This window comes from Aspergillus aculeatus (assembly GCF_001890905.1).
Source record: "Aspergillus aculeatus ATCC 16872 unplaced genomic scaffold ASPACscaffold_14, whole genome shotgun sequence".
Lineage (NCBI taxonomy): Eukaryota > Fungi > Ascomycota > Eurotiomycetes > Eurotiales > Aspergillaceae > Aspergillus > Aspergillus aculeatus.
This window is the reverse complement of record NW_017962989.1, coordinates 113,000-127,816: the sequence shown is the minus strand read 5'-3', so window position 1 is coordinate 127,816 and position 14,817 is coordinate 113,000. Positions and strand designations below refer to the sequence as shown.

The 14,817-nt window shown below is 52.6% G+C and overlaps 5 protein-coding genes across 5 annotated transcripts; 2 read left to right on the top strand and 3 right to left on the bottom strand.

Moving 5' to 3' along the window:
• Positions 1–76: 76 nt before the first annotated feature.
• Positions 77–3,909, bottom strand: ubaA (E1 ubiquitin-activating protein ubaA). Its single transcript, XM_020196685.1, has 5 exons — positions 3,596–3,909; positions 3,460–3,548; positions 3,308–3,393; positions 465–3,249; positions 77–387 (listed from the first exon to the last, which is right to left on the bottom strand). The coding sequence occupies exons 1-5, from the start codon at positions 3,599–3,601 to the stop codon at positions 249–251; spliced, it is 3,105 nt and encodes a 1,034-aa protein (XP_020053421.1). The 5' UTR covers positions 3,602–3,909; the 3' UTR covers positions 77–248.
• A 518-nt stretch (positions 3,910–4,427) lies between these two features.
• ASPACDRAFT_33121 (putative gamma-tubulin complex component GCP4) lies at positions 4,428–6,957 on the top strand (the record flags this gene model as incomplete). The annotated part of the gene is made up of 2 exons (XM_020199933.1): positions 4,428–4,529; positions 4,576–6,957. The coding sequence occupies 2 exons, from the start codon at positions 4,428–4,430 to the stop codon at positions 6,955–6,957; spliced, it is 2,484 nt and encodes an 827-aa protein (XP_020053420.1).
• A 2,304-nt stretch (positions 6,958–9,261) lies between these two features.
• Positions 9,262–10,280, top strand: ASPACDRAFT_33167 (putative short chain dehydrogenase/oxidoreductase; the record flags this gene model as incomplete). Its single annotated transcript, XM_020199942.1, has 2 exons — positions 9,262–9,535; positions 9,601–10,280. The coding sequence occupies 2 exons, from the start codon at positions 9,262–9,264 to the stop codon at positions 10,278–10,280; spliced, it is 954 nt and encodes a 317-aa protein (XP_020053419.1).
• A 386-nt stretch (positions 10,281–10,666) lies between these two features.
• On the bottom strand, positions 10,667–13,190 carry ASPACDRAFT_123808 (putative MFS transporter). The gene is made up of 4 exons (XM_020196684.1): positions 12,644–13,190; positions 11,901–12,565; positions 11,772–11,839; positions 10,667–11,687 (listed from the first exon to the last, which is right to left on the bottom strand). Exons 1-4 carry the CDS (start codon positions 13,050–13,052, stop codon positions 11,012–11,014), a joined length of 1,818 nt encoding a protein of 605 aa, XP_020053418.1. The 5' UTR covers positions 13,053–13,190; the 3' UTR covers positions 10,667–11,011.
• A 302-nt stretch (positions 13,191–13,492) lies between these two features.
• On the bottom strand, positions 13,493–14,601 carry ASPACDRAFT_45931 (uncharacterized protein; the record flags this gene model as incomplete). The annotated part of the gene is made up of 2 exons (XM_020201706.1): positions 13,493–14,142; positions 14,220–14,601. The coding sequence occupies 2 exons, from the start codon at positions 14,599–14,601 to the stop codon at positions 13,493–13,495; spliced, it is 1,032 nt and encodes a 343-aa protein (XP_020053417.1).
• Positions 14,602–14,817: the final 216 nt, after the last annotated feature.

Sequence of the window (14,817 nt, the reverse complement as noted above, 5' to 3'; positions counted from 1 at the left end):
TTAGCTCAGCACAACCACCTTACTCATCTACATACTTCCTAGTGATTATTACGAGAACTGAGTTTTTATTAACGAACAACAATGAACATTAATCACTCACCGCATTCTCTTTCAATATTCCGAAATCTGACAAACATGTCAACGACAGTTATAGCATTGCTTCTACTTACATAACGTTTATCTACGTCATCCCAGCATAATCATTCTATACCAAGGACTTCGGCAAGGTAGACTATCACATTGCCTGCCTACTTCCTCAACTTCACCATCACGTAAGGAATCTCAACATCCTCCTCAGTCATATCTTCCGCCGTCACCTCGAAAATGATGTTCTTCTGGTGCTCCGGAACAGGCTTCTTGCTAATGTGCTCAACCAGCTTACTCATCCTATTGCATTTTAGATTAGTATCATTTGCCTAGTCCCTGGAGGGGCGCGTGCAGAGTGTGCTTGTGAGACAACTTACTTCAGAGGAAGACGGTCCTTAAGCTTGGACGGCGGGTAGAAGCTGGCGTACAGAAGACTAACACCAGAGCTAACCATGCTGATCTCCAGACCCAGGTCGGAGAAATGCTTGATGAAGTCCTGGAGCGGAATATCATCCAACTCAAAGCGGTCCCAAATCTGGTCAATAACGACCTCACCCTGCTTGCCCTGGTACTTGCCCTTCGGACTGGCAATGGGTTCACTGAACCCAAGGAAGGGCAGCGCCAGATTGACGAAGCCGTTCTTGTATTGTTCAATGTCGTCCTTACCGTCGATAATCTTGTACAATTCAAGGGCAACCAATCCAGTCACCAGGGCGGTAGTTGTGGCAATAGCAGGAATGATCTTGCCAGCAATGAATTTTGTCTTGTGGCGGTCGGCTTGGGGGATCTCGTAGTTGTCGGCACGCAGGTTACTAGCCGCAGTAATGAAGTCAATGTGATGGTTGGTGTCGTCGTCCTTCTCAAACTCGACTGGGTTCAGGCGGAAGCCAGAGAGAGACTTGGGGGATGGAAGCGAGTCAACGAGCTTTTGAATTTCCTGCCCATCATCGAAAGAAGAGCCAGAGGCAGGAGCATCCGGGTCCGGGTCATTCTCGTTAGCCTGGATCTTGACGCCGGACTTGGGCGTGAACTCAGGAATGATCATGTTATCGACAATCTTCTTGTAGTAGCCCTTGTCTGCACCGGGGTTCTTGATGCCGTAGTTGAAGGCATGAAGGTTGGCTCCAGCAATGACGAAAGAGAGATGAGTGGGGTTGGTGCTGTCGAACTTGAGGGGGGTAGGAGCCCGCTTGGGCCCAGACCAGAACGGTTGCCCAGTGGAGGTCTTGGAATCCTTGGGGAAGTTATACAGGAGCTGCTGGATGGCGTTGTTGTACTGAGCCTCGAACTGCTGGCGGGCCCAGACGATGCAGTCATCGAAGGTCAACGGCTTATCCGTCACCAGGAAGTCACGCAAATGCTCCAAAGTTTGCTTCTCGTTGCCAGCCTGCTTGAGAGTTTGCTCAATATAGTTGGGCTGCGACAGATACATGTTGACAGCTTCCGGAGGACCAACAAAGTACGTCTGGAAGAGGTCCCGAGCCCAAGCAATAGTGTGCTCAATGCGGTTGGGGAAACTCTTCAGGGTACACATGGGGAAGGTCTTCTCGGGCGGGTCCTGGGAGCTTGAATAGGACTCGGTGATACGAGGAAGCACGACTTGGGTGTTTCCCTTGGTGCCGAGAGTGCCACTTTCGAGCAATGGCTTTCTGAAGAAGACACATCGGCGATCAACATAAGTCCTCGCGTCAACATTGTCCAAAGCATTCGTGACACCGTCCAGGCGCTCCCAGAACTCCTCGTTGAAGATGTGCTCGGTATCAGAGCCTACGCGATCGCGAAGAGTGACAATCTTACCCTTGAGCTCGGGGTTCATTGCCTCCACAGCGGCAGAGGCACATTCACTCTTGAGTTTGCCGACGTCTCTGGAGCGGAACAAAAATTGCCGGTTAAGGTTGCTCTTCTCGATCGTGTCCATGTCCGTAACGTAGATTTTTCCCTTGGGACCGGTTCCTAGGCCCATCATGGCCCAGTTTTTCAGCGTCTCGCAGCCAATGGCACCAGAACCAACCAGGAACTGAGTGACGTTGGAGATCTTCTCCTGGAACTCCTTTCCAAAAACGGCAATCTGGCCGTCGTAGCGAGTGCCCAGGGGCTTGCAGGCCTCCTCGGATCGGGTGACAGAAGTCGGAAGAGACTCCAGTGAGTCAAAGTACAGCCACTGATAAACAGGGTTGAACTTGCCGGAGACAGCCTTCAACACCTCCTGAGCGGCGAGACCTCCGAAGAGCGCGGCCAGCGGGTTCAAGTCACCACGGGCTTGGTAGCTGAGCTCCTTGAGTAGCTTCTCGTCCAACTCCACCTTCTCCTCCAGGCTAGACGATAGGTCGTTGGCAATCTTCAGCACCTCTTGAGCATCACTGTCGTTGTGAGGACGAGGAAGTTCACCGCCATGACCTTCTGCAAACTTGTGTAATGCTTGCACTCCAACGTGAAGCTGCAGCGGGCGATCGAACTTCGCGAAATCCGACACCATGAATTCGGGCTTCTTGAGCTGTTCCTTGAGTGGTGCGAAATCCATGAACTTTGGCATCTTGACCTGAGTATAAATACCACCAGCTTCGTAGGTTCCGAATTCAGACACGTCTCCAATGGAGAAAGTATAGGGGCCCTTGACGGTGACCTTGCGAGGAGCACATCCGTTCAGGCCCTCCATTCCTTTAACTTCCGAGAAAGTCACGAAATCACCATCTTCCAAGCCGTGTCGGGTCTCATCCAATGCCGAGACCAAGCCTTCCTCATCGATATTGGCCACGATTCCGCTGAGTGGCTCCTCGCCTGTAGCATCGCCGACCGTGAAGTTCTTTCCGAAGTCGTTGAAAAGATAACCAAAAAGACCGAAAGTATCCGTGATAGTGAGGTAAATACCGTTCTTGTGGCAGAAGTCGGCGATGGCGAGCTGTTCTTTCAGTGGGGTCAAGGTAAGGACAATCGCTTGGTAGCGTTTCAGCTGTTCCAGGTCGTCAACTAGGCTGGCGCCTTCATGAACTGTAACCGGGACATAGGAGTTCAATTCCGCAACTCTCGGCGCTGTCACCTCGGCACGAGGCTTGCCGACATCTTGGGGCTGGAGGAAGAACTGGGAAGAGAGGTCTGAGATGGCAACCGGTGCAGGATCGTACAGAGTGAGGGACTTGACACCAGCGAGAGCGATGTTCTTAGCTGAAACGCTGTCAGTCAAGTGTGCTCCCATTCTTGCCAAAACGTGGGTGGTACCTACCAATCTCTACACCCAGGCCCTTCAAACCAACAACCAGGACATTCGATTTGCCCATACGTTTCATAGCTTCATGGCCAAGGACATACCTAGAATAGACGACCAACTATCAGTGTCTCATCAACCAGCGAAAGCAAAAACCAGCTTGTACTTACAGTTGCCGGCTGTAAAGAGATTCATCAATCTCTCCCTGCTTGATCAACTCCACAGTTTCCTGTGGGTTGTCAATTTGCATCTTGGAGTCCTATGGTCGATTAGTAGTCGGGGATAGAGAGTATCAAGAAGACATACAGTCATGATCTTCTTCTCCGGCGGAGCTTTGTTATCAACAGACGCTCTGCGCTTTCCAGGCTTCGCAGCGTCACGAACGGGAAGTTCGGAGGAAATTGTGAAAGTTGTCAAAAGAAAGCCTTGCCACGGGAGCAAGACTTTCTAATCAGGTTAAATGGGGCCTACAGCTCGCACTGCAAGTCACGGAGGAGGGGTAAAGGCGGTAGAGTCGAGGAAGGTTTGGGTTGGGGAGGACGTAACGACAAAAGGGAGACGAAGAAATGGAGATTTTGAGCGGATGGAAAGAGTAGGAGAGATGTTGAGAGTAAAAAAAAAGTCCAAAGCAAAGGAAGAGTTGGATAGACACAGAAGAGGAGAAAGTTGAATCACTAATGCTACGACTTCCCTCGGCGGCGACGTAAGAGAGGGACAAGCTGTCGATGGTGCTGACTCAACCAGTATCAAAGCTGTGATTGGTTGGAGCCCCGCGGACACTGGCCAGCACCGATGATGGAACTCAAGAAAGCGGAAAGAAGGGTCCGTCCCGACCGGAGGTTGCCAGGCACTTCGTTTGCTTTTGTTGATGCGTCGCCGTTTAGCCTTTGACACTTGAACTTTTTGATCAACTCTCCCATCATGCCTCTGTTGAGAAAGGCTAGAACTTAAAACAAACTAAGATACTCTCTGCTTTCTAGAACGTTATTGGGCTAATAGGCTGGTATCTCATTTGTTCTATGCCTTGCCGCAGGTATCATCTACCTCCGCAGATCTCGCGACGCGCCGCGATACAGGGCGAGGGGCTAGCAAAGAGGCTTGCTTGCTCATAGCCCCGACTCAATGCCAGCACCTATACATGTGTCGCTTTGAGATCTTGGGACGTTCAATTCTATATTGGCAACGTCAGAAGTCTAAACGAGATAGAGATCTCGCCTTGAGGTTCGCTTGCGCTCTTTCGGTATCTCCATTAATGACCGTCTGACCTCGAGTTTGCGTCCGCCTAGGGAACTACCACCACAATGCTCCACGAAATCCTCCTCTGCCTCTCAGGCCAGCCGTCGCCTCTTTTCAATCCGCAAAGTGAAGAATCTCTTGTCGCTGAAGATGCCTTCCCTCTCGTCTCTCCCCCGGAAAAAGCCCTCCTCGCCTCACTTGCCCATTTAAGCCGTCTCCATGCCAGATTGCGACATAGTACAGGATTGATATCGGCTTCCCATGAATCCGTCATTTGTCGGGCAGTCTCAACGGCTATCAGTTCACAACATCTTGGGGGGTTTCAGCGAAAAATACTAGAGGTGGAAAAGGCGATTTTGGTCGAAGACAGTGCTTATGTTGGCGGTTACGGTATTGTGCCACTGTCCACAATAGTCGGGGAATTCGCGCCTTGGACTCGGCGACTCGAATGGATGTGGCAGGTTGTCAAGTATATACAGCTTGCAAACACGAAAGGGGTCGGCCCAACGTGCAGTGGCGCAGCCTTGATGGACCACCTACGAGCGGAGCTGCAAACGGGTTATGCTGATGTGAGGGAGATTGCACTTCACCTGGTTAGCACTGCGGAGACTGCTTGGATCCGGCAATTATCAACATGGTTATTATATGGTAACCTTCCTATTCTCGGGAAAACCGACTTCTTTATCCAGGAAGCGAATGCGACAAATTTTGAACTGCATTCAAAGCTTCTACCGCAATTTGTGCTACCCCAGACGGCATCATCTATCCTCTTTATTGGCAAGACTTTGAATCTAATCCGAGCGAAACGGGGTACTTTGAACGATACCGGTCTTTCCACGTCCCCAGTCACGCTACGGGAAGAGCATATTAAGCATCTTGCTGCTCTGAAGTCACCAATGACGGCAACCATGATCTCCACTGTTGTTGTATCTATACGGCTTTCTTTGTCTCAAAGCACGCTCTCAGCCCTCCTGCCGACAGCTAAGATCCTTGAAACGTTGTCTGTCTTACATGATTTCTTGCTACTCGGACGTGGAGAATTCGCAACGGCGCTTGTTTCGCATGCAGACTCTCGTCTACATGAGAAGCGCCAGAGAAATGCGAACTCAAGATCCAAGAGTAAACCGATGGCTGAACTTGGAGGCACATCTATCAGGGAGGTCGACGTGATGACAACCTTGGCCCAGACTTTGACAGAGCTCTACTCTTTGCAAAATGAAGAAGATCCTGCAGATGATGATCTTGATCACGCAAAGTCCTTGCTACGTTTGACGATCGATGAGCACAGAGATGATGGAGAAGAGGCGCTGTCTCAAGTCGCGAACGAAGTGCACTCAGGAATCAAGTTGTCGAAGATAAACTTCGACGACCTCTTGTTTCCCATCGCAACGAAGCTTTCGGTGCAAGTCAACCCTCCTCTCGATTTGTTCCTTTCCGCCTCTGATACGTCCGTGTACTCGAAGATTCACTCCTTCCTCTTAGGTATCCGTCGCGCTCATATTCACCTTGGTGACCTTTGGAAACACACCTCTCTCCGGAGATGCTATCCTTCGCCCTGGGGGCCTCCTCGAAGCAATACTCCCTATGGCCAGAATAGGCTCAGGGAAGGGAGACAGAGGGACAACGCCAGACTCCGGCAGATGAGGGCAGTTTGGGCAACGTGTAGCGGCTCACTCTTTGTGCTGTCCGAGATCGGAAGTTATTTTCAGGGAGAAGTCATCAACGAATCATGGCAACACTTCCAACAATGGATTGAAGGCGGCACATCACAATCGACATATGCTACAAGCTCCCGACCTGGAACAGCATCATCGTCGAGAAGCAAACAGACTAGTGCGCCCCTGACAACTTCCCAAGCGTCGAATTCGAGCCTCAACCGCGATAGCCAGGGCCTCAGGCGGCATGATCCAGAAACTATAACTGCTGCCCATCGTCGGTACCTTTTCACTTTAGCTGAAGCTCTTTTCCTGACAGACGTGCCATTTACGAAGGTGCTGAGGTTCCTGCTCGCAGGCATCGAGCATTTTATTGCGCTTGTGGTGCGCCTAGAAGGCATACAACGCCATATGGACCTAGAAACAGACGAAGGAGTGATCGACTCTTTGGTAGACTATGCAGGAGAGGAACGGGAAGTGTGGCAGGCGCTTGAAGCTGCACGGCTTGGTGTCGAAGGTGGGATCAGAGATGTTATCTTACGCCTTCGAGACATAGATGATAACCGATCTGGCGAAGGGCGGCAATTGTTTGACACGGTCAAGGACAAAGGGGATGACTGGTCGTATCAGTCTCTTGATGCGGAGCCCGGCTTTCAACACTACGTTCCCCGGAAGGCGGCCGGTGTTGATCGGCTTCTCATGAAACTAGACTTCGGAAATGCCAATGGAAGCATTGGACCTGGTGCTGCTGCAAGCGGGATTGCCGGCAATGCTTAATGCACCAGGTATGACATACCTTGCCCCACAAATTTCGCGATTGCATTGGAAAGAAGCCGTCAGCTTCAATAAGCTCGGGGCATAGCAGGGCCATCAAGCCCGACTGCAGCCATTGATAATGGCCCAACCCACCCTCTGCGTTTTTACGCATAGAACGTGGCCGCATTGCCCGGCCTTGATTTTTACTTCAGCGCAACAACTCTAAGCCGACTAGGCCATGATTCGCAGGTTTGGAGCTCCACCTCGAATTCTCCAAACCATTTTCCCTCTGCATTATGCTGTACATGCCCCGGCAAGCTGATTATGAAAGGATGTGTCTCTTCATTCCAAGTTCAGATGCCCGGGCTATACATCACACACTAATCTACCCGGTGAAAAAGCTGGGCGGAAATCTCTGTTACCAGTTTTAAGTACAATCATGATGGGGGAAGGGAGTTAATTGGCTACCGACGAACACTCTCCAAGGTGACATGCATGTCTCCTTACTGGCGAAGCCATTTCAGTCATGATGAGAGTCTGTGCCATTCTTTGAATGTGTTCATCTTTAGCATGAACTTAAGATGCGGATGCCTTGAGAGATACGAGCTCAGGGGTCCAGTCGCATATCGAAAAGGCTTACATCGAATCCAATATTCAATTACCAAATCCCAAACACCTGCTGGACGGACTATAAATAAAGCACGAAACCCGGATCACACGCCTGATCCATGGTCGGACTTTTCACGGGTTACTCAAACAGGCAATTCCTTCTTGAGCACGGATTTGAATCTAGTCCGAAAACTTCTTCTATCCTTTGACGGTGATCGACAAGCCCTCTCCCTTTTGTGTTGACCAGCCATCCCTTGACTCGAGCCGACTCGTTCCTGAGTCAGTATCTCGCCCAAGGCTGGTGTCATCGCAAGGGGTTGTTCTAAATAGCACAGATCGTCAACCATCGAAAGGCTTGGCAGATCACAGGAATCTACAAGATGTTCTGGAATGCATTGATCATGAGCGGGTATGCAGCCCGCTCGCCGGACTGTACCTCAGCCTCCGGAATGTCATTATTCGGAAGCTTCACAGAATTGTGCAAAAGTACTACCAATCTCGCCCAGAGAAAGTCCAGTGAGATACGAGTGACACACTGGAGTAAACTGGAGAACAGCCTCCTGAGAGAAGACGTTGCCACACGATAATACGAGGACTCATAAGTGGATGGCTCGTGTGCTGTCAAGAATTTGTGCAACAGAGAGATTCATGACCCGGCTTGGGGATCAGCAACGCAGCCAAGAGGAAAACCCTGCCAAGGTCATAAACGCTGGACTTCGATCCACATATTTGGCAAGGATCATTCATGGCTGGAGATAAGTGTCAATGATCAAGACAGATAAGAACCTTGGAAGTTTGATGCTGTAAGGGTGTGTCAAACATTACACCATCACTGGTCACTGGGGATGCCGGGACCGTCATTGGAGGGATCCCGTTCCATGGATTGAGCCTCGGCCAAAGAAGCCGGGGTAAGCTCATCTTTACTCCTCTTCCTTGGCAACTACCCAGCACCGCTACAATGACCGAGGGCAGGAAAAAAAAAATGAAGAGACCCCCTTGAACTGGTCGCCATAGGGTTGAGATCAGAATTATCCGGGAACCATAGCCGACACTACTACTTCGAGTAGCATTGGCCGTCCTTGCTGTGCTAGTTGCTGGTCTGATTTTGAATCGGATCCAACTGTTCGGCCTCCCCATACTCGGGAATCCCGTCCTTGTGGGCCTTTCCTAGAGGATGATCGTCATCCCTCGATCAACTGATCAAAGCCGACAGCCGGGACTCTGCATCCAAGCAATGGGCAGTTGGTTGTTGCTCCACGATAGCTCCTCAAACACGACATTTGCCCCAATCATTTCCCTATGCCACTGCCTCGAGACGCGCCCGCTCCCTGTGGCAAGCTTAAATCGCGGGGAACTACTGATGCACGGACTAGTCCCCGTACCATGGAATTTAGTTAGCAATGAATTGGCATGGGTCCTGAAGTCATCGTGAAAGCAGCTCTAGATTCTGACAGCCTGCCCATGGATGGTATCACGCGGCCAGCTTGATTTTTGCTTGACCCTTTTCTTCCTTTGTACAACGTGTACGCCTAGCTTCTCTCGGAATAATTGACTTTGGCGTGGGTTCATAAAGAGTATAAACTCCAAGTCCGCTCAGTCGCGGAGACGACACAGGTGACGATGAATCGCGGCCATTCGACCGTGTGGTGGTAGTTTTCTTTACTCATTTTCTTTCACTCTTCCACCTTCCTCCTCGCATAAACTGCATCTCCCGCAATGCGCTTCACATTGTGTCGGTCGCTTCCGACATTGCCTCGACGAGCAGGCTTCTGTATCCCGTCTTCAATCCTCCGAGCCTCGTATTCCACGACCTCGACTCCCCATGGCGCGCATCACATCCAGACACGTGAGTCGAAATTGAAACCCGAGCACAAGGACGGGCGTCGATTTCGCGAGTTCGATCTCGAAGACCGGGTGTTCGCCGTCACCGGAGGCGGCCGCGGGCTCGGACTGGCGATGGCCGAAGCTCTCATGGAAGCCGGCGCAAAGGGTAGGCAGGCCCATATCCCCAGTCCACCCTCCTTTCCATCCCAACTAACACATTGCCAAAAACAGTGCACTGCCTCGACCGCCTGGAGAACCCGCACCCAGACTTCCTGGCGGCGCAAGACCACGCGGCGAGCACCTACGGCGGCGCGCTGCACTACCACCGGGTGGACGTGCGGGACGCCGAGGAAGTGAACGCGCTCTTCGCGACGATCGCGGCGCAGGACCAGCGGCTGGACGGGCTGTTGGCCGCCGCGGGGATCAACCACCTGCAGGCGGCGCTGGAGCACTCCCCGACGGCGCTGCAGGAGGTCATGTCTATCAATTACAACGGGGTGTTCCACGCGGCGACGGCGGCGGCGCGCCAGATGTTCGCCTACCAGCAGAAGGGGTCGATCCTGCTCGTGGCCAGCATGAGCGGCCTGATCGCCAACAAGGGGATGACCTCGCCCGTGTACAACTCCTCCAAGGCCGCCGTCATCCAGCTGGCCCGCTCCCTCGCCATGGAGTGGGGCCGCCACGGCGTCCGCGTCAACAGCCTCTGCCCCGGCCACATCCTCACCCCGATGGTCGAGCAGGTGTTCGCCCAGAACCCCGCCGCCCGCGCCGTGTGGGAGGCCGAGAATATGCTCGGCCGGCTGGCGACCCCCGAGGAGTTTCGGGGTGCCGCGCTGTTTGCATTGAGCGATGCTAGTAGCTTTATGACGGGGAGTACGTTGGTCATTGATGGGGGGCATACTGCTTGGTAAATTAGTCTTTCGTTTCGAAGAGCTGGGAAGACACATACACGCGTGATACATACATCGATTAGGACGATGGAGGGTGGAAGGGAGGAGATTGGGGATACCCTCTATACTTAGTGCTTGTTAATTATGGAAGCGCTCTTCAAGGAGGATGAGGTTCGCTCTGCATAAGAGAAAAAAAGAGGGAATACGGGACATAATCATGTTGCTTCTTACGCTGTTCTGTTGGTCTCATACTGGACTTTGTCGGGCGGGCTTCTTTCTGGATGGCTGTATTTTTGTCTTCACTGGAGCGTTATTGCCTAATATAGCTGAGCCATTATTTCTTACTGGCACCCGAGTTTACTAGCAGATATCCTTTCTCGCTTACTTCGATTGAGTGACTTTGGAATGAGGGGTATAATGTTCTGAACTTCAATGCGTAAGCCTCCTAGGATGATGAATCAAGCTGAAGGGTCCACCTGTATCAGCGCATCAGTCGCTACGCCGATGAATTGACGACGAGATCAAACATCTTCCCACTATATCGAGACTTCAAACCGACCAGTTTGCAAATGGCTATAGGCTCAACTCTATATTCGCTCACCAAGATGAACTGCAATATATTACCCTAAGCGAGTAAGATATCAAGCTCATATGTTTTCCCCAGAAACAAATACGCAACAAACCGGTCCAGATATCGACCTACCCTCACCAAGAACCCCAATTCCATGCCCACACCCAAGTACCCAAGAGGATCAAAGGATATAATCACCACCGCCGTCGTCCCCAACAGCCAGCCCCTTCCTTCTGCTCCTCCTACTCTCCCCAAAAATCAACACCTCACTCTCCTCCCCACCCTCCCTCCTCTCCATCTCAAACTCCTCATTGCCCCCACCACCACCCTGTTTTCCCAGCTGCACCCTCCGATTCTCCCTCCCCAACATCCCCCTCAGCACCACTGCCAACACGGCCACGAGCACCATACACCCGGCACACACCCCCATGCCTCGCACATACCACGGCCCCTCGCTGGCAGGGTACAGCCTTGTCCCCAGCAAGGGCCCGCACTGGCCCACCAGGTTCAGCAGCGCGACGCTGGCGCCCTTGCCCTCCTGCGCGGGCCGGTTATCCATGCTCCAGGTGATGATCAGCGTGATGGCGGAGAAGAAGCCCGCGATCGCCGGGTAGAGGCTGACGTAGCGGATGGTGGTTTGTAGCGTGGTTAGATTGCGGTCGGCGAAGAAGGCGTGGTAATGGCCTGTGAGCGCGAGGGTGAGGTAGGCGGTGGCCGAGACGAGGGCGTGGGCGATCAGGAAGGGGCTGCGGCGGCGGTGGCGGTCCGAGTAGTAGGATGTTAGGAGGACGGTGAGGAAAGCGAGGAGGTAGGGCGGTGCGCTGAGGGCTTGGGATTGGAGTGCAGTGTAGCCCATTCTGCGGTTTGCGGGGGGTGAGTGGTTAGTTTTGAGGGTTGGGGGGACTGAACGGAAGGGTTTTGGGGAGATTGGGGAGGCTTACTCTGCTATTATCGTGGGAAGGAAGACGGGCATCGAGCTGAAGGCGACGTTGCAGCTGAAGAACATGAACTGTAGGGTCTTGTTAGTTGATTTATGTGGAGGTTGGTTCAGTGGGTACAGAAGAACTCACAGCGGTGATGTACGCTTTGGGATCGGCGAGGGTCTTTTTGACTTCCCCCCAATTAAACGACCCTCCAAGTCGCCGTGATAAGGTGCCACTGCCACTACTAGTGTCATCCATGCGGAGCTGAGCGATCATCCTTTGCCGCGAGTCCAGAAACCGCGCGGTCCCGGGCGAGTCGGGGATCCAGAGCCAGGCGAAGACGGCGACAATCACGCTGGGGAACCCTTCCACCAGGAATAAGGTGCGCCACGGGGCAATGGGGCCGCCGCTGCTGAACTTGACGATCACCCAGGCGAGGCTGCTGGCGAAGGAGGAGGCCAGCGGGGCGGCGGAGATGAAGAGTCCGTTGCGGAAGGCGAGTTCCTCACGCTTGTAGAACTGGGAGAGATAGAAGGGCACGCCGGGCCCAAAGGCTGCTTCGGTGATCCCCAGCGTTGCGCGAAGGAAGACGAGCGCGCCGAAAGAGGTGGCGAGCGATTGGAAAGAGGCGACGAGGCCCCATCCAAAGACGCACAGGGCGATGTAGATGTGCGCAGGCACCATCCGATACATTAGAGTCATCCATTCGAAGAGGATGTAGGTGATGTAGAAGGCTGTGAGCAGCCACTCATACTGCGAGGAAGAAAGCTGCAGGTCCTCCTCCAGACCGGCAATCTTCGCATTGCCGATATCTGCATGCGTAGGTTAGCTAAGTAGTTTGCCAGGTTGGTTTTTTAGGAGGCGCATGGTCCAGGCAACTTAGAACGTACTTGACCGGTCGAGAAAGGAAAGTAAGTATAATAATGCCAGGAATGGAACGAGTTTGCGATCGAAGCGTTTGACCACCTGTTGCTCCTCCTCAATTGTATACTTGAGAAGATCGTGGGAAGAATCTCTGCTGGAATTGGGCCGGATATCATCATCATAGGAATCATATCCATCGTCCAGCCCATCGTCGGAAGAAACCGAAAGGTCAGCCTCATCGCTAAAGTCCGTCTGCACTTTCAGAGATCCTATGGTAGGACGAGAGGGCCGGGATGAGGAGGGGCCAGTATCATTATTATCCTCCTCCTCTGATCTGTCGGAGGCCGGAGTGTACAGAAGCCCATCGGACGACGAAGACCCACTGCCGAAAGGGGAATATGTGGTTCCGGTCGGGCCAGCGCGCAAGGAGGTCATTTGGCTGGATGCGCGTTGTCTAAGCAAATCATAACTCAACAAGAATAGGTCAAAGCAAAACTTAATCTGGTCGCATTGAAGTCATGTATGTTATCAACGACGGTGGAAAGGATAAGGTACAGTACAAGGGAAGTGAAGAGATCAGGTTCAGGATCGATAAGAGCAAGACAGCCAACTCCTCCCCTTCCTCCCGGGCACGTGGCAGCAGCCCCGAAGCTAAAGAGCCGAAAGATCTGCAGCCAAGAACTTCAGTCCCATCCATCGTCATTAAACAATAAACAATGAGTCAGTTAGTTGAGTTACTGCTTGATTAGATACATCAACGTTCCATCCCCACATCCCTGTATCCAATTCCATGAGCATAAGCACCTTATCGATCACCAAATAGCAGAAATGAGCAGATACCTCAAGCATCTCCTCACGAATGGTTGGTATCTGAATTAGCTGTCACGAGAAGGGCGGTAGCTATCAATGGGGCGCTTGCGTTTGTTCGAAGGGCAAGGACTAGCCTCGTTCTTCCTACCATTACTGGTGCTGTGGTTCCTGTCATTGGGGGCTTCCTCGACGGGACGTCCATTGTTGCCACGAGGTGTATCATGGGCTCTAGCTCGCGTAGTAGGATCGCCCACATAACGCCTGGAATCCTCACAACGCGATCCCCGGAAGTGGATTCCGCCTCCGTCATGACGAACAGGATCTTCGAAGCGGCGCTGACGCCCCCCGCTGAGTTGCGCGGCGCGGTCGCGTGCCAGCCGGAAATGATATTCAATGTCTGGAATGAGGGGATGGTCGGGACGCCCGTTGGCCCGAAGGTACTGCAACGCATTCTCTGCCGTGTCACGCAGGAACCGGACCGAGGACTCGGTATCCGTGTTAGTCTCACTGTGACGGTAGAACTCGTTCTTGGCCTGGCGGTACCGGATGACCAGGCGGTTGATGTTCGGCTGGATGCTGATCCCGTGGCAGGGCGAGCTGGGTCGTCCAGACGCGTCTCGAGTGCTCGTTGTACCTGGGCCTCCATGACCAATGCTAGGGTTGACGGTGGCGCTGGCAGCTCCGCTTACGCTTTCAGTATCATCAAGTCCGAGAACTAAGCGACGGGAACGTATTAGCATGTAGTCTCCCCTTTTGACCGGTAAATTTGGGGACACGAGAGCGGTTTCATACCTCTTTCCAACTCAAGGTTGAACTCTATGTAGTCGGAGGCGACCTGCTGATTGAGAGAGCAGGAGATATCAGCCCCAAGGAACTCGGTGAGGTAGAAATCTTGCACTTCGGAGCCAATCTCAAATCCATTATGACCTATTGCCACCAATGCCCGGTCATAGAGACTGATCTCGCCGTCCGCGGCATCCTGGGATCGCCGGTTGATGAGAGAAATATGGTTGCGAATGATTCGGTCGAGGGCGTCTATGTTCTGTAGGTTCCGATAAAGATGCAGCAGAAGAGGAGAGGGCTCGTGGTTAGAAGCAGTCCACTTGGCCACCATCTGATTCAACTTTTGGATCAGATGTGGCTCAAGAGTTGCCGTGGAGAAGAGAGCGGACATCGTCCTAGCTCCGGGATTTTGTGTCTTCGCCTATGTGATAATTGACAAAAGTATTTGAATTGTTGAAAATGTCACCTTCAAAAGATAAAGAGACAGCAGGCGAGTTGAAAGGCAGATCAGATGAACGAAGATGGAGCTGGTAGTGCTTGGAGTGAAGGCATGGGTCGCTTAGTCGGCGAGGGTTCACTCCTAGTGCAGCTCAGTGGTGTTGTGGTG

What these genes read in the sequence shown, in the direction of transcription:
- ubaA (XM_020196685.1), bottom strand. An exon ending in TCTCTTTACAGCCGGCAACT is followed by an intron (nt 3,394 to 3,459) that starts GTAAGTACAAGC and finishes CGTCTATTCTAG; the next exon opens with GTATGTCCTTGGCCATGAAG. An exon ending in AAGGACCGTCTTCCTCTGAA is followed by an intron (nt 388 to 464) that starts GTAAGTTGTCTC and finishes AAAATGCAATAG; the next exon opens with GATGAGTAAGCTGGTTGAGC.
- ASPACDRAFT_123808 (XM_020196684.1), bottom strand. Translation starts at nt 13,052, where the DNA reads ATGACCTCCTTGCGCGCTGGCCCGACCGGAACCACATATTCCCCTTTC. An exon ending in TTCCTTTCTCGACCGGTCAA is followed by an intron (nt 12,566 to 12,643) that starts GTACGTTCTAAG and finishes CTACGCATGCAG; the next exon opens with ATATCGGCAATGCGAAGATT. An exon ending in CTTCCCACGATAATAGCAGA is followed by an intron (nt 11,688 to 11,771) that starts GTAAGCCTCCCC and finishes CGCAAACCGCAG; the next exon opens with AATGGGCTACACTGCACTCC.